Genomic DNA, 22,124 nt, shown 5'->3' with positions numbered 1-22,124 from the left:
CACCTTAGAGATATTAACTTTAGTTAGATTTTTTTCACTAATCCTGTTCATTTGAACCCCTGTTTTATACATGTAGATTTGCAGTCTTCATTGCTAAGAAATACCTGACTGTGAAGGGAACATAAACAACTACTCCGTAGAGTGGTTTGTTTACAGGTATGAATTGGAAGTGGGAAGAAAATGGCTATATGTAGTTGGACCAAAGGTGGTACTGATCCTCATTTTGGACCAGCCGACCTTTGGGGTATATGACAGATTATGTTTATAATGCTGTGTTCACAGCAAACACAATTTGAGCATCAGGGCATCTGATTTGCATACATCAGTCGAGCTATCGCCTCAGTGACAGTAAAGGACCTTTGCCAGGAGGAGGATTAGCAAGGAAGTTGGGATCTCGGATAACTTATCAAAACTTTTACCACTGTAAATATTTCCCCGCATTTGTGGAAAAGATTAGGTAGCTAATCCTAACGTGCGTCAGACATGTCTGTCCACTTTGTTCAGAGCGTCAAAACGCTTTAGATGCGCGTTTGACTTCAAAGAGCACAAGGGTCCAAGTTGAGGCACTGGACGCCTTTTTGACGCTCAAAACACGTTCAGCCTGAACATAACCATAGAGTCATATAAACATATTACCTCCTTTATAGAACACTACAAAAATAACATATAACTTTAACTTTAATCTTAGGTCTTTTAAAGCAGTATGACACATTCACAGGTCCATTCCTTGCTTTTTGTTGAAGCTTTAATGCGTTCATGACATTTGTTACATGTATTTGGCTGCATTGGTGCATTTTTGCAAATCTTGCTTAAACTCGAAAAATAATCTATAAAACAAGTACTTTGTAGGGTCTAATTGTCACCACGGTCATGGTAGCCTGTAGATTTTCTACTTTGAGAAGAATCCACAATAGAAGATTACTCTCCCCACTGAGCCACAGTCGCTCCAAAACATCATAAGTTTGATAATGGGTGTTCTTGCACCTCTAACACTATAGTGTCAAAAGGAAAGATGCAACGCCAAGCATTGCAGTTTTTTTGATGCATGATTTTATATTAAATGGCACTTTGTATAATAAAAGTTAAAAAAAGAGACATCTGTTGGAGCTTGTTGGCGCTTGACTCAACTTCTGCAGCATTTGGGGATACCAAAATAAAAAAATTCAGAGCCTCACCCAGATTGTTGCTAAACTATCCTGACAGCAATCCTGTGTCGTCAACAACTGCAAATGTTTGGAGCGCTTTATTTAACTAAAAATAAGGCAACAAAGTCCTTGAACTGTTGAGCAGATGAGATCTTATATCAGAGATGGAGGGAAACATGTTGCATATGTTCCCGCATGCTGAAAGTGTGTGTGTGTGTGTGCAACATCAGAACATAACCCTAGTCAAACTTTTTGAGACATGCTGCGAGGGCCAAATTAAACATGTACTGTTGAGAATTGACAAATATTTGCATTTAGTCTTCAAATTGCTTGCCTGAAAAGTAAGTCCTAAACATCAAATTATAGATTTAGTGAAGTAATTTATAGAGTAATTTTAGCAGCCAAAAAAGAAAAACAAGTTCAAACCCATCTTCTCGTTCTGCCTACTTGCCAACAAACAGACACACACTAAAAGTGAACCGGTCACGTGTGTTGATAAGAGTGCAACGGGTTCAGTCCTCTGTGTAGAAATAAACTGCAGAGTCAAGTCATAAAAACAACTGTCGTAAGCACAAAAAAAGAAAACACTGCGATGATAAAACCAAAGTGAATCATTAAACACGGTTTCTAGATTTCATTCCAAACTGTGCACAAAGGTCAAAATATGTGGATTAACCGCAGGGAGATGGGGTGCAAATCATGTAAACCAAACACCTGGCGGCCGCAGCATCTGATAAGGAATTATGTTGATTGCACGTTACGCAACGCAGCGTGGATCTGTTGTTTGGGTTCGCAGGTTTCACTTTTTTAGAAAACAATCATGTTCACACACTTTGACAAACAGTTAAACTGACTTTCAAAATAGCCCATTAAAAAAATAAAAAATAAAAAATCTCCACCTATATCAGAAGCCAGACATGTAAACAAATGATTGAGCATGCCTGTGGGGTGCACCTGGTGGGGAAATGCTCATATTTATTATGTCTAAGCGATGTCAAATAGAAGTCACTGTAGCCACAAGATGACTGATTAGTTTGGTACTCAAAGGCTTGTTGGAAGGTAATTCTACACTATCAATGAAAAGGGTGGAATAACAATGAAAGATGAGGTTTTTGTTATTGCTAATTAAAGATTAGCATCAGGCGTCATAATTATTTAAACATGACACCTGATGGTTTTCAGAGGCTGGACCAGAAATAAAAGTACCAACAGGAGAAATAACTGACAAAACATCATGAATTACAACAATGCAGCTTGGATATCTTACAATGTGTACTTCTGGTATGAAGCAGCAAATGTGCAACAAACGCTAGTTTATTATTTCACAGGTGACATTTCCTTTTTTTCTTGATAATTTGGTCCCTGTACACAATCATAAACAATCATTTAACAATATATACAGAATAAAACGTTTTCTCAAGGTTTTTTCACATGATTTACACAGCACGCATCAATATTTATACTTTTAGTTTTAACTGAGTTGCAGCTGATGCTAATTATCTGAGCTTGACATGAAGGAGTAAGTTAGTTTTCGATTCTGCACAATCCATGTACATCGCAGACGTTTCCTACTGACAGAGGATGAATAAAAAGAACAATCCACAGAAAAGTGGTTTCCTACCTGAAGAACATTATGCTCACAAACAACTTTTGCTGTCATCTCTATGATCTGGCTGATCCATATAACCTCGATATTTAGAGGTTATGTGGAGCTAAACTGTAATCGTAATTTCCTTTTAATTAAGTTACCTGAAGCAGTTTGCATAGTCTTGTTGCTTAAAGGTGCAACAGCAAGCAGTAAATCTGTTTCATATAAACAAAAGAAATAATGAGCAGCTCTTACCTATCGACACAGAAACAATATTTCATGACTACTGTTTTTTAGAGGACATTTTTTTATATGAGCTTTATATTTTTACAAGAGCAGAGAAAATGTCAAGAAATTCAAATTCATTTCTGTTCTTAAGAATTAACTCAAATTAATTAGTGTACAGAAAAATAGCCACACAAAGGGTCAGTGGTCCTTTGTGTTCCATCTCGAGCTTTTAATTTTTCTTAATTTTTGAATAGAATAGAATAGAAATACTTTTATTGTCCCACGATAGGGAAATTTTATTTTTTAGCTGATAATATAATGATATAATGATGCTATTATCTTTTACTGTATCTGTTACTATTAGATTTTACTGTAAGTCTGGATTACTCTGTGTGAAAAGCTGAATAATCAGCCTAAATAGCATATTGTTCTTTATTTTAAATCAAGCCAAGGTTGTTGATTGATTTACGGAACAACGCTGCTCCCTGGTGGATATTCTGTGAATTGTTTCCATTTTATTCCAGATTTCCTATAATCACTATACTTACAAACCACTGGGCATAGAATAAATGACCGTTTCACGGAGAATAAAAATATGTAAATTTAACGTATTTGTAAGTACAAAAAATTAGGTAAAACTTGAAATTTAAGCAGCAACCCCGCGACCCCATGAGGGATTAAGCGGGTCAGAAAATGGATGGATGGATGGATGGATGGATAGCTTCATGGAAACATTTATTATTGTTCACTTTGTTAACTTTATTTCCTTTTATTTAGAGATTTACTGAAAAAAAATGCTCCTTGGTGGAAATTGGGGGATTTTCTTTCCTTATTTTTAATGCAAGACCCTCGGGGTTTCATAGATTTGTCTTATGCACTTACCAACCACAAACCCTTGACCTAGAATGGATCTGTATAGAGAAAAGGTAAGGTGTAGGCCTACTTTCTTCGTATATTTTTTGTAAATATCCTTGATAGATAGTTCCGTTCTTGTTCTGAGACTGAACAATGTTAACTGTAATTATAAAAAGTTCGTACTTCGTATGGGTCCATTTCCTCTCTATTTTTAGTTATATCCACTAGTTATAGCTATTTTACATATATCAACATAAAAGATAATCACCGAAATCTTTGTGTGACATCTGGAGCTTTTCAGTGTTTTTTTTTCTAAAAAAAATTACATATATCAACATAAAAGATAATCACCGAAATCTTTGTGTGACATCTGGAGCTTTTCAGTGTTTTTTTTTTTTCCTAAAAAAAAAAAAAAAGTTACATTTCCCCGCTCTGCCGAAACCCGGGATCGAACCAGGGACCTTTAGATCTTCAGTCTAACGCTCTCCCAACTGAGCTATTTCGGCATGCGCTGAGCAGCCGGTCCACAATTGCTGCTTTAGACAACGCCCGGTGTTCAGATTACGAAATGGTCATTGTCGACATGTATAGAATGTACAGTTAAAGTTTTAACGGGTAAATGCTATTTACTCAGCATTTACCCGTAAATGCTGAGTAAATAGGTCAAAGGGGGAAAGCGAAACACTGAATTCTGCTTGAAGTGGTTTTGTGCTTGAACACAAGATGGCGCCACGCATCTGTGATAAATGTACCTCAGAACAAAATAGAAAACTTACCGTGAAAGTCCGTTTCTCTAGCGTTCTTATGGAACCAAAATTCAAAATCTTCGTTAACAACAGAAAGGAAACGCATATAGCCTGTGCAATGATGCGATCTCAAGTGCGTCAAAGGGAAAGTCACTAGGCTTTAAGGACAAGAGGGGCTTAACCCCCAGGACATGCTCAGGATCAAGAGCATAACCATCATCTCACAAGTGGGGGGACATTTTTTTAGAAGCCTATTGAGTGAGTGACTTATCATCCTCTCTCACCTCTCCAGAGGCAAACGAACCACATAATCACCAGCAGCCACAGTGCAGCACCGGGGGACCGACTTAAGCTCTTTAGACTAACAAATTCTGAAGTGTTAGCTGCCAACCTCAGATTGAGTTGACACAATGACCCTCTGACATCCACAGGGCAAGTAGCCAGATCATAATGTGCCAAATAAAAACACTGAACATGATATAAAAAAACATGCCTTTAAGCAAATGTTAATTATTTGCTTACAGGAATTGTGAAGAAATAGTATGTAACTGATGTGCAAAATGAATCAAGATCAAGAAAATGGCATATTATGGAATGTTCCTGCTTTCTTTAAGATCGCAAATAATCCAAATAACACCTGAAAGTAAATATTTAACAAATAAATCAAACAAAGATCCATCTCCTGCCGTATCAATGTCTGCAGGCTCTCCCTGACTGTCAGTGCTGCTGCCTGGTCTCAGCCCTGACTCAGGGCCTTCTCACTTGGCTAACTCATACAGATTAGAAATGTTTTAGAATGTGAATTATTCTGAAATATCTGTGAAAGCCCTCTCTTGATAAATGCTTGGTTTCTCCTTGCAGACAGACATATTTTACCTAGTAAAAAAGCAGCCTATCCTTACCTGTGAAGACCCAGTATGATCATCCACTGCTTCTGCTCTCCCCGACTCACCTATGGTGGCAATAGAGATTTATTTTAAATATGTGGAAAGCTACCATGAACAAAGTTCTACACAGAAATTAAAGAGGGTTGTCGTGTTTATTCTTGCCATGAACTAACTTGCAAAGGATGTAACAAAGAGGCAAAAATAGTATTATTTTCAATTAGCTTAACATGATATAGTGGCATGTATTACCGAATCATCATTTAGCTAACATTATCTGTTAGATAATTGCATGCAACAGCATTACTCAACTTACACGGTTTATTTGGAAAAATATGTTTTCTGCCTTTTGCTGGCTCTGGCGGACTGGACTTGACTTCAAGTGATGTGGGCATGCTCCATGTGAACAAGTTGAATGGATTGGATTGTGACTGACAGGGGTCTATATTGGAACCATGAAGTAAAGGCAAATTGGCAGATATATGATCATAGTTGAGTCAGTATTCACAGTTTATATGATTATTTAGCTAAACTCATATTGAGACCAAATTATATTGAATATGCAGCTTAAGCGAACATTCAGACTGAAGAAACTCTATTGCCTACCTCCATCAATCAGAGACTCATCCGCCTCCGACGCAAGCCAATCAGCTTTGAACTGCTCCTCCTCGAAGCAATCAGCATCCTGGGTTCATCTTAAAAAGAACTCCACATCCTCGTCTCGGCCTTCTGCTCAGCGAGCAAGCAGTGGCTGGGCGTGTCTGGTTTGGACTCTGTTGACCGGTTTCAACCCACCTCCATCCCCTTCTCCACCATCGTAGCGAGCTCCGCCTGGCTTTTCTACGGTCCTCCTTCAACCTCGTCCCTATCAGAGTGTAATTTCTCCTGGACTCTTATGGAATTCCCAGTCACTCCTTAAAACGGTCCGGCAGAAGACCGCCATGCTGAGCCTGGTTCTGCCAGAGATTTTCCTCTCCACAGTCGCTTCATGCTTGCTCATCATGGACAGTTCATGCAAACCTGTGTTTATCCAAGTTGGGCATCAAGCTCAAACAGATCATCATATGGACTGAACAAACTTTGTTTATCTCCACTCCACCACCAGTTTCAGACCCGGAGGGAAATATCCCTATTCTCATACGCCTGCTTATGCATATTGAAGTATAATTCAGCGTGAATTTTTCCTGCCGAGGTCTGAGCGCCAAACTCTTAAAATATTGTATCAATAAAATTCTTCTAATTGCCTTTTCTTTCTGTGTGAGTTTTTCAGATTGAATTGTTGTCAGTTTCTTGTAATAAAAATTCCACAAATCATATAGGGGGGGCTTGATAATATTTTAGGGATGCATTTAATTGCATTTTGCTAAAAGATACAACCAAGATTGCAACATTATGACTAGATTGGTGAGGTGAATAACAGCAGATTTCTGGTTCAGGAATGGGTTTAGGAGCACAGAGGCCAGTTTAAGGTGTTGATTTTTTTCATCCATATTCTCCAGATCACAGTCCAATCCATGAAGCATGTGGAATAGACATACAAACACGATCCATGGATGGCCCACCTTGCACCTGACATCTTGGTTCCAGATATACCCCTGGGTCTGGTGGAGTCTATGCTTTGAATGGTCGAAATAAGGACTTACACACTGTTAGACAGGAGTCACGATATTATATCTGATGATCAGTGTATGACGTCACACTATTTTGTATGGTAGTATAAGCACTGCCACAATCTTCAACATAGCCAGCACTTTTTTAGTCAACATTAAATAAAAAAGGTATTTTAAGAGACAGAAAATGTGCTGATTCTCATCCATAAATGATAAAACTAACTGGTTAAATCTCATTCCCATTCTTAGATTTTACTTTTTATTTTTCTTGTAGTCGCCACCAATGGCAAAGACAATGGCTAAAAAAAAAAATGGATTAGCTTTTACACTCTGTGTCGTACTGACTTCCATTGTATAGCTATTCTTGAAAGACATCCAGATATTATGATGTGTTCACCAGCACTGTTTCCTTAGTAAACAGTGGTGGAAAACAGTAAAGCTTGATATTACTATCATTCTGTGCTTCGGGCTTGCCTTTTTAAAAAAAGATTTTCTGACAGTGTTCTGCAGCGATGCAGTGCTGTCCCTTTATTAGTCATATGCTGTCTTTGTGCCAGCTTCTACGCCTCTCTTCTCTTCTCTTTTTTTCCCCCCGGTAATCTCCCCTCCATATTGCCTCATTCTCTCGCTCACATTTTTGTTCCTCTTGTCATCTCCCCTCCTCCAAGGTGACTTTCCTTCCTTCGCAGACGCTGCAGCTGTTCCTCACTTTTCTTGTTCTGGAAAGCCCGAGTGCGGATAAGAGATGAGAGAGATGCAGACCTGCAGCACGGAGAGCAAGCAGGCCCAAGGGGAGAGAATCAGAGAGGGAAAGATGAGGTGGGGGCTGATGAGATTATCAAACAGGTCGGAGGGATTGACAGTTTTGACCAACTACACAAATCAGTAAGGCAGAGAGCAATCAATTACACGCACACGAGCGACACATGCAGGCCCAGATTTGTCTGCATCAAAAGCTGCCTCCACAGATGCTTACCTCACTAACATGTTTCATCTTCATTATCACCGCTGATTAGCACAGTGGTCACACAACATAGAGACACGGTGAAGGTTCTCTACAGTCAGCACTAAAATGCTGCACATATCTGGGACAGAGTTTCTAAATTTAGGGATCAGAGAAAAAGGAGTTAAAGATAGAAAATGTAAAAAAAAAAAAAAAAGTGAGGCTGAAAAAAGGATTTAAACAGTATGCTCCAGAGAATACGCTAGAATTCAAACTGTAATTATGATTAACCCCGGCTGCACACTCCAGCCGCTGTTTTGTTAAAAACTCTTTGCTATAATGAGAGTGGAATGATGATCATTCTTTAGTCTTTCATTTATGGATTATACAGAGAGTTCTTGAAGATGTCAAAAGGGTTTTCATACACCAACAACAGCTGACCTTTTCAAATCTGTTTTCTTAAATTATCTGTATCTAAGCCCTGCGTGCTAGAAAATGAGTGCCAGTATTTTAACGTCAGAAAACACTGTTACATTTATTCTTATCATCTGGATGTTGTGTTGGTCTCCTTTTCTGTCTAGAAACACATCTCAAGCAGCATGAGAAAATGATAAATGTTTGCAAACATCTGTGTGTTCTATACGCGTTATGCATGGACCACTAAAACACCGGGACAGCTGTAAAACTGTACATTTGCTGCTAATAAGAAAAGTGGAATTAAAAAACTAAACATTTTGTTGACTAGGGATGAAATAACTCAAGACTAACAAATAACATGATTATAAATGATCTCCAAGGCAAAATAATTGATTATTGTCCTAGGTTATCGTGGTCAATGCTGGTCATTTCTGACCATTATAGTTTTTGTTGTTCCATACCTGACTTTCACTGTCTACCATGAGACATTTCTGTAAGAAAAAGTGGTTGCACGACTTTGGTATGAAAAAAGTTCTTATAAAAAGATGATATTGTTTGCTCATGCACCTGTGTAGAAGTCCTCACTCCCTTGGTGTGAGCAGATAATCTGCTCTTGGGCCTTGTGGCATCAGGGAGTAACTAGTCTAGAAGCAAGTTGCTGCTAAGCAAGGTTGTCAGGATATAAATGTTCTAGAGGCAGAGCGCTGGGGTTCAGAAGGTCATCACGTTCTCAGGCTCTGAAACAGTGTAGGGGTTGCAGGCGGAGGTTGAATAGTTGTCATAAATAGCCTGCTCGGAGTGCAAAAGACCAAACACGTGTTTGAGAAGTTGATGTAAAGTACTCATCTTGTTAGATAAAAAAGAAATAGCTGGTTAGATGAATTTTTATCGATCTCCACTTGATTAATTACATTTACCATGACAGACTACAATAAAAGATATCAGCCAGCAAATTGGAATAAGTGTGCATGTTATAGACATTAAATTCATATATATGTGAGAATTCAATTTATTTCCATAGTTTATTGAAGCTGATATTGGCTACAGGTTTTATACAATGTCAGAACACCCTTTGCAACTGTAACTTCTTCAATGCTTGAAGTCTTTCCACAAAGTTTGGCTGTATGTTTATAGAATTAATTTAAACATTTCTATGGTCAGACGCTGATGTTGGATGGGGAGGTCTGGTTTTAAATCATCCCAGAGGTTATTTATCAGGTTGAGGTCAGGATGCTGCTGGCCAGACACGCTGTTACTTGGCCACCCTGTTCTTCACTGATCTTTATTTGTTCACTGGTTTTCCTCTCATGTTCAACTGGAAGGTGCCATCCCCAAAAGGTCTCCATAAAATTGGGAGTTTAAGATCCTCACAAAACATCAGGCACGCAGGTGTCGTTCTCTTGGCATCTGTTGCATTGGATCGCCAGAGAGGCATGATTCGTCACTACAGTGAACAGTTCTCGGCTGCTCTGGATTCCTGCTGTGCACTTGATGATGTTAGGCCCCCGTTTAGCTTTATGTGGACCTCAGATTAGCTAATTGAGCTAATCTGAGGTCCACATGAGGCTTGGAGGTCTGCATCTACTGACACTACAGGAAGTTGCAGATCTCTGCCAGTATGCGCCTTAGCATCTGCGGACCCTCCTCTGTGTTAAAATGCCACCTAGAGTTGACTGTGAAATATTTAGTAGTAAGGTCATTTCTAGTTTGAATTTATTGCACAGTGGGCATTCATCACAGTATCCCATGGTTATTCGCTGAGTTCCTGATGAAACCCATTCGTTCACAAATGTTTGCAGAAACAATCGGCGTGTCTAGGTGCAGAACGTGTGGCCATGTTTGACTGGAGCAGCTGACTTCGAAGATCTGGAGTGGTCACAAGGCTTTTGACAACATATAGTGTGTATTAGAGTGGTTGTGGTTCGGAGCGATGAGTGGCGATCTGATCATGTTAGAGGTCAGGTGGGAATTAGCAGTTTACAATGATTTCTAATGATAAGAAGGCAACAATAGGTCAGATAACCGTCACAAGCATGTTTCCGGGGAATACCATCAACACGTTGAACTTTGAAGAACAGGAAACAGCAGCACAATACCATTTTGGGATCTCTCAAAAACCCAAACGTAGGCTGCCAGTGCACACTGACTTACAACGATTGGATAATAGCTTGGAAAAAATTGTGTTGTCTTCTTGATCGATATCAGGTACGCCATTAAGATGAGTCAGAATTAGTTGTAAACAGCACAAAAGCATGGATCCATCCTGCCTTGCATAGGCTGTTAAGGCACACTCCTAGTACCTTCTAGTACCAGCTGAGCATTGTTTAAATGCCATATCCTACCTGAATATTGCTGTTGATGACATTTATCCCTTCATGACCACAGTGCACCCATATTCTGATTGCTACATCCAGCAGGATAATGCACCGTGTCTAAGAGTTCAAATCATTTCAAACCGGTTTCCTGAACAGGAAAATGAGTTCCCTCCACTCAAATGGTCTCCACAGTCACTGGACCTCAGTCCTATAGAGTGCCTTTGGGATTTGGTGGAATGGGAGTTTCATATATTGGATGTGCAGCCAATAAATCTGCAGCAACTGTGTGATGCTGTCATGTCTATATTGACCAAAATCTCTGAGGAATTTTTCTGACACCTTGTTGAATATATGTCATAAACAATTAAAGCAGTTCGGAAGGCAAAAGGGGGTCCAACCTTTTTGCCCTAACAAGGTACACATGACTGATAAAGTCCCTGGAGAGGGTTTAAATCTGTTGAAGGCTCCATGGCCCAGTGAGAATAAGGAATGGTCTTCATATTAATGCTACAGACATTCTGACAGCTAAGTTTTGGGGAGAAGTTTGTCAGACAAAGCTGACTGTCTGGGAAAAAGTTCTGATATCTAAATAATACATTTCTAGATTGATGTGTGTAGGAGGGCCAGGATATGTATGTACATATGAGTTACCACAGCTTTGATGTAGAAAAGGGTTTATAATCTCAAGAAAAGTAAATAGAGGATCATTCAACAGAAAGTGTTTGATGGCGACAGCCTTAATATTGAAATTGAACACAGATCGATGGACACAGAGAATTGAGATAGGCTTTTTTAATACAGATTTAGTTCTTTTCTATACAATAGCACATAATATAAATCTTTTACAATACTAATGTTTCTCTATACACATGGTCATAAATGTAAATTACAGTGTACACACATACATTATTAACACAAATACACTTACATATATCTTCATTATAGCTCTCCTGCTCATTACGAGTTTTTCACAATGGCTGACTTTCTGTCCGGCAGATGATCGTGATCAAAGCAAAGGGGGTTTCTGACTAAAACACAAAACAAACACTTAAGTATTTACATCCCTGAAAAATGTACATGAATACACAAGAGTTATTGTCTTCCTGTTTGGCTCACAAGTCGTGTAAAAAGGAGTGAGGCGGACGTAGATTAAAGCCCAAAGCCAGAGGAGCCCTCCAAGTCCTCAGTTGATACAAAGTTTCTATCTACTTGGTGACAAAACCCGAAAACTACTCTAACACCCATTAACACAACAGCTGACTGAGGGCGGGTTAGTTTCATTATCATTAATTTTTGTCCAGCGAGTTTGAAAATGAGACACAAAGCCCTGAGGAGAAAGAGAGACTGTATTGTGTAACGTGTTCAGGTCTTAGTCCAGAGGCTGTTTTTGTTTGTCGTCATTGGATGGTCCAGAGCAACTAAGAGATAACATGAGGAGATGTCCCATGTTAGAGGTCATTGGTGTGTTTCCTCATGTTTATGCTGCTAGTTAATCTGCACTGGCCTCACAGACAGTTTTAATGAAATATTTCACAAAGTGTTGCCCTTTGATTCCCTCTTTAAAACCGCAGTGATGCTATTACGATGGTATTACAGTGAATTTTCATATACACATAGTTACAAAAATGCCCCACATATTTATTTATATATTTTTATTATCTAGCAGCCTACTGCTGTTAAAAAGAAGATAAATTCACCCTTTTTTGTCCTCTTCCAACAACTGAATAACATTTAGAAAAAATAAAATAACACATTCTCTTTGTTCACACCCTTGGTGGGGGTCATTGCTTTGCTCGTGTTTTATTGCACACGTTCATTGGCTAAAACACAGAAATATCTTCACTTACCCGATCTGCGCAAATGTGCAAACATACTGACACAATCACACAACCCTCATTCATCGTAACCATTAAAACTCATCTAAAACAAAAAAAACAAACAACAAAAACATAGAAACATGCCTTTCTGCCATATTTTGTACACATTTTTCCAAAAATTGCTGCTAACTAAGAATTAAGCCAGAATCAGATTATTTCTTTCGTCATTTCTTCCTTTTGTTTTTGCTTTTCCCTGGTAATTTTATGAGCGTTTGTAAACTTTACATTTCCATGCTTCTACTGATGCACACCCAGGCATAACATTATGACCAGCATTGGCAACCTGACAGGTATATGCAGCTTTTGTATCAGATTTTCAGTTCGTTTAGCAGTTTAAGCAACTCTCCCCATGTGTATCATTGAGCCATGGGGGCCAATGACCCTTTTGGTGGTTCACCACAGTTCCTTCCTTGGACATTTTTTTTAAGGTTTTGTTTCAGTTGTATAATCAGACATGAACTGGAAAGATGGAGAAATGAAGAAGACATGGAGCAAATGTCTCAAAGCCGGGGGTAAAACCGCAGACGGCTGTGTCAATGACTAATAGCTTAGGAGTATAGAGCACCTGCTTTGCAGCTACGCCATACCCTGCCCTAATCCATAGACCACTCTTTATGCATACAGCAACCAGCAAAAGCTAAGTTTTTGGAACTACTCTCACATATTCATTTAACAATTACAATTTCATCCTTTTTAAACGCACTCAAAACATTAGGCTTTCTCCTCCCCCCCTTTTAATAAATTAACTTTGAGGACAGAATTACTCAACATTGTTGTACCTAATATAGTTGAAGCTAATTATTTACATACACTGAATGGACACAAGCTTTTCACACTGTCTGACATTAAATAAGTGTGATTAAACTGAAGCAACTGGCCATAATGGGGCATGCTCATGTTGTGTGGGTGATTTGCAGCAGGATGGACTGGTGCACTTCACAATCTAGATGGCATCATGGGAAATCAGCATTGTGTTGTAATATTGAAGCAATGCCTTAAGACAGGCCATGAAATTAAAGCTTGGTTGCAAATTGTTCTTCCAATGAACAAACAACTTACGAATTGTATGTAATCTCCTGAATTCAAACGTAGAAAACACCTCTCTCTTATTTTTCTGACATTTAGCAAAGATAAACAACTTAAGCAATCTGAACTGGCATAAAAAAGGAAACGTTTTGTCTGATTCAATTTCAGACAGTGAGCAAAAGTATCTTTACATACAGTTTATGAAAATTTCTTCTATTAATTGCATCACCCACCCACCAATAGGTACCACAATGGGGAGCAAATCAGTGTCGTTCACATCTTCTGCAGGTGGTCATAATGTTATGCCTGATCGGTGCCATACATTCCTATACCTGTTGCAGTCAGTGCAAACACTTTCACTCTGTGTTGATAGAATTGTTGTAAACATACAGCTGGACATTCAGCACCATGACAATATACAAACAACTCAGTTAAGGCATGAAAATAAGGAAAACAAAACAAGAATAAAATCCTTCGAAAATGTTATCGTCACTGAGAACATCTGTGCAGGTAGATACTTGTGTGCTTTCACAGATAGTGACTATGTGTGAGTGTGTGTATGTTTAACTGTGCTGTATGTGTGTGTGTGTTTAACAGTGCATATGTACATGCACATGCAGGTAAAAGTGCACAGAGGAGCAATATTGATTTGTATGTCTTTGCAGATATTTAACCCTTGCGTTACATGAAGGGATCACACTAGTAATCAGAGTGGTCATGTCAAGGGTTGTTTAATGTTTGCCTACTGGCTGTGAGAGGTGGACTTGTAAGGGCTTATGTAAGGAGAACAAAAAGCAGGCTCTCACATGAGCTTGGGGCTCTCTGGTTTCCACATCTGCCAAAAACTGACGGCCAATGGGTTTGTTCTGACCTTTGTAAACTATATCCTGCTCATTTGTCCTACCACCTACTCACAAATATACAAGCAATCCATCCATCAGCTTAGTAAGGTACACAATTGCTTTAAACTTACTCAGCACTCTCAGACATGCAGCTGCTCCTTCAAGACCACCCTCATTCTCTCACTGCCTCTGTGAGGCATCTATCAGTGCCATCGCTGGCCTCCACCCGTGACTTGCGGCCTTTTCTCTGGCCTCCTCCCTCAACCCAAGAGTTATGAATCACAGTCCCCCCGCTGGGGGCTGGGTCTACCTGCAGGAGCGATACGACCCTTTTCTTTACACGCGTTTTGAGGGCACGCCGCAGTTTCTGCCTGGTGAAAGCATAGAGCAGAGGGTGAAAGATGGTCGTACCATAGGCCATGGCCAAAAAGCACAGACGCAGCTCAACCAGGCCGTCGCTGGGACCCATGCAAAGGATCAAAACGTTGACTGCGGACAGAGGGGCCCAACAACCCAGGAAGGTAGATATGATGATGAGGGACATTTTCAGGACACGGCGCTGACGTTCTCGTCGGTCCCTGTGCCTGCGCACAGCCCTCCTTAAAGCGATGATGGCTGAAACTGAGGCCTGTACGCCCACGGATGAGGCCGGCAGAGGCGTGGAGGCATGGGTGCGAGCTGGCGCTGAAGGGGGAGTTGGAGAAGCAGGGGTTGCTGGGGTGGTTGCAATGGGGGTGGTTGCAGCAGTGCTGACAGTAGTTACTGTGGCCCCACTATCAGACATCCCCGGGGGCATGGAAAACAGTGGTGGTGGGGATGTTGGAGTAGGGGTGGCCGAGGGGATGAGGGGAGGGTGAGTGAGGTTCTGATTTTGGTTGGAGGACACTGTCTCAGGTGGCAGGCTTAGTTCCTTTCTCCTCTTCCTCCTGCAGCGTATCCTGCAGGTGGAGTCCTTTGACCGTGTGTTCCTCATCATATGGGAGCCGATGCGGATGTTGAGGGCCTGCAGGATCCTGGAGTAGGTGAATAGCATGACTGCCACAGCTATGAAGAAACAGGGCACTTGGAGTAACAAGTGATAATACATCGCCATACCCGTGTAATACCCCTGCCCTCCAACACACAGCAATGTCCTGTTTTGCCATACTGGCGGAAGGTGCTGCGAAGGAGAGGAGGGCGGACTGGAGGGCAATAAGGAAGGAGAGAAGGAGGAAAATATGGGTGTATGTCCAGTAGTGAGTTCTGAGTCATTGCTCTGCCTTTCCAGCTCCTCGTTCTCAATATCCTCAGTCGATGAAGAGAAGAAGTCCCCTTCGAGGAAGGGCAGGAAAAAAACAGCCAGAGAGACGACCCACACCGCTGCCAGGAGTAACGCGGCACGCCTCGGGGTCAGCAGACGACTAGCTGGACGCACCGATATGTCGTATCTGTCCAAACTGATTACCAACACGTTGACTGCCGTAGCCACACTCGTGAATGTGACGCAAGCTTCATGGAAGCAGCAAAGTGTGGCCAGGCTACTAAGTCCACTTTCATTCGCCGGTACCAGGATCACAGCAACCGTCAGCGGTAAGCAGAGCACACAGACCAGTATGTCGAGCACGTGGAGGTTGACTGTCACAAGGTTGCTGACTGAATCCACCAGGTTGGACTGAGCACAATAGAGTACAAGGACGGTCAGGTTGCTGCTGAAGCCCAACACAAGCTCCAGCACGAGGACAGTTGTCAACGACACCTGGAAACCAACAGGATAGGGTGTGTTCCAGCCCTCCTCCGCGCCCGCATCTCCTCCTCCATCCAGCAGGCTTACCCCCTGACCATCACTGGTCTCCAGGAGGTCACGATAGCCTTCGGTCTCCATTGACACCGCAGCGGTCCTTCATGCATAGCAACAGCAGCCGCCAAATCTGACCATGGTCTGTGTTTCCTTTCCCTCTGGCTCAGATGAGACAGCGGTGGAGAGAATAACCAGATCTGAGGTTGTATCTGCAAAACAAAACAGAAGGTACACAGAAAGGAAGTGAGCAAGGGGCAGAAAATGATCCAGCAGTACCTCAATGTTTATCCAAAAATAACACTGTGCAAGTACAAGTCAAACAAGTTACAATTTACGAGTTGACACATGGAGGGGAAAGTGATGCTGCCGCTCTTTTGAAGACATGCAGCCGAAGCTGTTGTGTACGTCCTATGATCTCTTACAGGGCTGAGCAGACATAACAGTAGTTTCAGCCGTAATAATTTAGTAAAAACTCTTGGTCTTATTTGCAGGCCGAGTGCATTTTGATAAAAGAGTTCTTTCCTGTTTGTATTTAATCAAAATCAGTTTTCCCTATCCTAAGGTTTCACATACCACAGTGAATTTTGCTGCAAAAGATAACCCTTTCTTCACAGTGTGAGTGGGTGGATGCTTGACTCATTCTTGCACAACATACATTATATGGGTCAGAAACTGTATATATGCAGGCTAAAGCTTTGTCAAATATTCAGGACTTGAGCAGTTTATCTGTAGGGCTGACAGATCAGTGACATAGTACATGTTAACTATGGCTGTTTGCTCTGAAGCCTCCATGGAGCTGGTAAACACATCTTCCAATGGCTGTCAGTATCCAGCCCCTTAAGCAGAGGAGGCAGAGCTATTGTTGGACTGTGCAGGAGAAGCAGCATTTCTTTTTTTTACCTACATAGAATGTCCAGCAAAGGATGGCAGCAACTAATAGTTCACACATGGTGACGCGATGAAGACAAATGGATCAATGATCCCCAGACAGCATCCCATAAACAATGCTATCAGAAAAAGCCTTGCTCTACTGCCATCCTCTCTCCACAAATCCCTTTTACTCTGCTCTCATACATCTTTTTCACGTCTTACCAATCGGTTCTCTTTCCAGTTTAAAAAGTGACATAGGTTATTTTGCTTACTATATGCTTTCTTCAACATTGAGGGGAGACCCATAATCTTCCCTTTAGGTGTGAGATAATAAATCACACGTCCTTCAAGGTATTTTTCCATACCCTGAACCCTCAAGCTCCCTTAGGCTGATTGTCAAGTGTGCTGCGACAGCCAGTGCTCTTTGTGTGAATTAGCATCCACTGACGCAGAGTGGGTTGTCTCTCTTGTTTCTTCAGTTTGTATGTTGTAGCCTGAGTCAAGGTCAACTTCATGTATCATATTTAACACAACTAAATTATATCAAAGTACTACACAAGCCAAAACAAGATACCTCCAAAATACGCTAAAATAACAATTACAAATCCAGTCACTAGGAATGAAAATAAAGAGCTAAATGAAGACAAAGCGAAAGAACTCATACTAAAAGCTAAAGAGAAAATGTGTCTCTTTAATTAACGTGTAAGGATCACGACAGAGTGCGCGACATGTTCTTAGCGGTGGGTTGTTCCACATCCAGAGAGCAGTTGCTGCGACTGCTTGGTTGCCTTTGTTTTTTTAAACCTGCTTCTGAGAAGATTTAGTAGAACCTGCCTGGCTGAACACAGGAGTCTATTGGGGTTTTGGAGAGTCGCCCACACTTCTTAAAAAACAAACTGTAGGATTTTAAAGAGCCTTTATCTTGTAAAATCAACTTTATTGAGATTTTCACTATGTTATGATGCCATTCATCAAAATCATGGCCAAAGTGGGATTTGGGTTGATTCATGCATGTCTTAGTAACCAGCCCCTCCTCGTCATGGAAAACGAGTGGTTAATCTCGTGTCCACATATGTCTACATAGGTAATTACCTGCTCCCTCCAGGAACCACCTACTTTGACTGCACAGTCCTGCCCAGTAAACAACACCAATGAGCAGCGATGTGAGGCAGAGCGTGATAATTTTTGCTCAAAGCAGAGACAAAGTGGCTCTTTTAGCACCTAATCTGCACAGCTACAGCAACTGCTCTCTTGTTGATACCATGCTGCAGCAGCTCTAGGGTGACCCCCCATGGGAAGAGGCGGCGTTGCAGTAAAGGCAAGAGTCTTTCCTCCGGGTTGAAAAAAATAGCGTCGGAAAACAACTAATATTTCATTAGAAATATTTGGAAGGCTTAAAAGAAACACAATATAAAACCTTTAAAATCAATGCTAAAATGTAAAGTGAGCCATTGAAGGGAAATCACAACGTTGGTTTTGGACTACTTGTAGGCGCAGAACAGCTCAGACAAGTGTTGTGAGTTTTTTAAGGGGAAAAGGGACCAAATCAAATATAAGCTGTGAATTTTATAGCAAGAAAGTTATACCAAATTATTTCTTTATGACCAAATCTAAAAGCTTAAGTCAATTCATTCCAAATTTCATGGAATGTATGGCCGTAACAACCTTTAAATGTATTTTATCGACAGAGACTTACTGCATAAGAGCAGTTATTCTCCAATACAATCACCACAAACTCTGAGGGAAACTGTCTCAAATGACACTGCACACACAGCAGTGGTTTGACTCGTTTCTTTCAAATGCCCCTTTGTTGTTATATTCTACCTTAAACAATGAACATCGCTTTGACTGGAAGATTGACTCCTGTCTCGCTCCATATTTGCTAAAGTCAATGCTTTAAAATAAGTTATAAGATTAAACTGGGATAACTGAAATATAGAAAATTTTACAAACCGTCACCCAGAAGGCTCAAAGTAATATTGAAGGTCCATGATTTACAATCTAATAAAGTCAAAGATAACAGAAAATATAAGTTGCAGAGGAGTTTATAGCAGAAAAATGAAATAGCGCTGACAATATGTTTCCTATCTGAGATATTGTGCACTCTCTCCCAACAAAACTCCAGTGTGCAGTGTGAATATCAAAAGTAATATCACCCTATTTGTATGTTTCTTTGGAGGTAGACATCTAACCCACTAATCTGTATTTGGAGTGCAAATGGAGTAGTGTAAATTTTGGGCCCCAGAAATCTCATAATGGCTTTTTGTTAATGTGAATAAAAAAGTAACAGCTCTTACCTCCTGTCTTTGCTGTTGTCTTATACTACCACTGCCTTTTTTCCCCACCTACTTGTTTGACATTTTTCGTTTGTTTTATTTCACAGTTTATTTCCCCCCATCTCCCATTTATCACATGGAAAGGACCTGAAGGTAGAGCAGTGGTCTATCTTAATTCACTAATGGGTTTCATGGGGTTTGCGGTGCTGCTTGAACATTGATTTAAAGCATCATTGATCGGCCAATTTAACAAGTCTGATGGGGGAAAAAAACGCGTAAACACACCTTCTTTCATATCTTCTGCCTGTTACCTTTGGTTTCATTTTGACTATTGTAAAATGTTTTTTTTTCTTTCAACACTATCTTCAGCATTTAATTATCCCTATTCCTCCCCCAGTCTAAAGAAGTTGAAAGGATATTAATCATCTAACTTCACAGAGACAACCTTGATAGTAAAAAAAACAGTAAAACAATAAATGGTTAATTAAAGCAAAATTCATTTGCCAAAAAAAAAAAAAATGTAAATGTAAAATCTACATTAGCATTTTGAACAGACTAAAAGGAGATGCAGTGCTTTATTTGAATCCAGTGACTCACTTTAACCAAAGATATCTTCATACATCCCTGCCTGCCTGTAGAACGTTTAGCTAGTAGCAGGTTTGCCACTTGAACGCGCGATAAGAAATGTGCTTCTACATGTCTCCAAAAAGATTTACCAGATTCATACTCTAGATTTCCCCATTGTCCTTTGAAAAAAGAGTCACTAGAGCAGGGGTCACCAACTTTTTTGAAATTGAGAGCTACTTTATTGGTGTTATGTAATACGAAGGGCCATCAGTACTAACCATTGGAGAGGAAGAGTCAGACATCACCTTAACTTTATGTAACATAAACATTGTTTAATGCTTTTTTAAAATATACTGTCCCTTTTACATCTGCATATATGCAAGTGGGATTAGAAACGAAAAGCAACAGTATAAAATAAAATTTTAGATACAGCTCCCTTGTGGGTTGTGCTATTTTTTATAACAGGCTAATGGGTGAAACCTGCGGTCCTTGGGTGATACCTGGTACCTGCGGAAACCGTGTTGGTGACCGGTGCACAAGTGGGATCTGAATAATTTCTAAATGTAGCATCGAAGCAAAAGAATATACATAGCCTGTGGGTTAGCATTAGCCAAAAGGCAGATTTTATTTAGCATGCTGACACTGTTAGGAAACAAAGTTAGGTAATATGTTAATAATAAGTAAAATTGCCAGCATTAGCTAATAGGCTATTTATAATCATGCATCAAAGAGTGAAAAGTGGTTAAAGGTTCTTGGCAATGGCAATAAATCCATCTATTCAAACTAGTAATAGTCAACAGAAATAAGAAGCATTTGGGAAAAAATCATTTCTCATGGCCACTTATAGGTCTGAATGGTTTTTCCTGTGAAAAGCAAGTGAGTGCTGTTAGCACATGGTGAAGAAGTAATTTGAAAGCTGCTTCAATTACATTTTCTGGGAAACAATTTTTTTAGAACGTTACGTGTTTTGAAACTATAAAAATTTTAAATAGCTGCCGCCATCATACCGTCGCCTGGAAGAGTTGAACTTTTCAACATCTGAATGGTTAATATAGCACAAAGATTGCCGAAGTAATCAGAGCTTAAACACGTAGTGCGGCGGTACCATCAACAGCAGCAGTTTCTCGGTCGTGTGAATGCTTAATAACGCTCACAACATTAAGGTCTGGATAAGAGAACGGCGGATGATACAGTCAGTTTCTGTCTTGACAAAATAACTAATTGTGAATTAAATCCTGTTTTTCACATATATTACAAAGCAAACACCTCAGTAGTATTATCTGTGGTATTTTGTAGTGACTGAAATATTCGGTTTCAAGAATTCATTAGTTTCTTTTCATTCTCCTGAAAATGTTTACAGCACAATGATTTTAGGAGGATGAAACAACCCTTTCAACAACCCTGACTTATCCTATCACAAAGAAGTAAAGTCTGAGATCGAGTGCTGCTAAAAAGGATACTTAGTACTCTGATAAACTGATAAGAGCCACAAAGGAACTCGAACAACGGAGTACAAAATGTCTGGCAGCTTGCGTCTGCTTTCAGTGAGAGGAAATGTCAGATGTCCTTCATAAGAGCAGCTGTGACTCTGACCGGCAGGCAGTAAAAGGCATAATATTCTACGGAGATGGAGAAATCATAGAGCAATAAAAACTAAGTGTTCAGACAGGGTGGTGAACCTTTAGTAGGTTTTAGGCTTTTCTCTCCGATCGTTAAATAACCAAGTTCATTTCACGCATCATTCTAATCTTGTGCAATTTGCAGTTGCACTGCATGAGAACAAAGATGCAGTAATTACTCCGCTGCCTTCAACAATCTTTCTTTTCTTTTCTAACAAGTTTGCCATGTTATTGTTGTCTGCTTGCTGCAATCAGGAGCTGTCCTCAGGGAGGTTTGTTACCGTGCGCAAGAAGGCCTGCTTCAGAGGGAGCTGTGGCAACAGAAAATTGCTGGAAACAAGGTGAAACTCTCGCGCTGTAATTTACAATCAGGCCTGTAATTTTCACGTTAGACAGAAAGGAAAAGGACAGGAGAGACTTCCGGCAAGTACAGAACGACTTTTACTTTCTGAACTATGGCCCAAACATTTTGCATTTTAGGAGATATTTGCTATTAAAATGGTTCACCAACATGGAAACTTTTTAATGAAACATGTTTG

General features: G+C 40.2%; 1 protein-coding gene and 1 non-coding gene across 2 annotated transcripts in view; both read right to left on the bottom strand.

Annotated features, from left to right (window-relative positions):
* Positions 1 to 4,249: 4,249 nt before the first annotated feature.
* trnaf-gaa lies at positions 4,250 to 4,322 on the bottom strand. Its single transcript has one exon. It is a non-coding gene; the product is annotated as a tRNA-Phe (tRNA).
* Positions 4,323 to 11,508: 7,186 nt separating this feature from the next.
* Positions 11,509 to 22,124, bottom strand: part of LOC105927081 (G-protein coupled receptor 22) — a 30,425-nt gene continuing 19,809 nt past the window's right edge. The window contains exon 2 of the mRNA XM_012863682.3: positions 11,509 to 16,462. Within this exon, the coding sequence (XP_012719136.2) occupies positions 14,649 to 16,337 (1,689 nt within the window). The 5' untranslated portion in view covers positions 16,338 to 16,462 and the 3' untranslated portion in view covers positions 11,509 to 14,648. The remainder of the gene's footprint in view (positions 16,463 to 22,124) is intronic.

This window comes from Fundulus heteroclitus, chromosome 20 (assembly GCF_011125445.2).
Source record: "Fundulus heteroclitus isolate FHET01 chromosome 20, MU-UCD_Fhet_4.1, whole genome shotgun sequence".
Lineage (NCBI taxonomy): Eukaryota > Metazoa > Chordata > Actinopteri > Cyprinodontiformes > Fundulidae > Fundulus > Fundulus heteroclitus.
The sequence above is the reverse complement of the archived record's forward strand: the minus strand, read 5'-3'. Positions and strand labels throughout refer to the sequence as shown.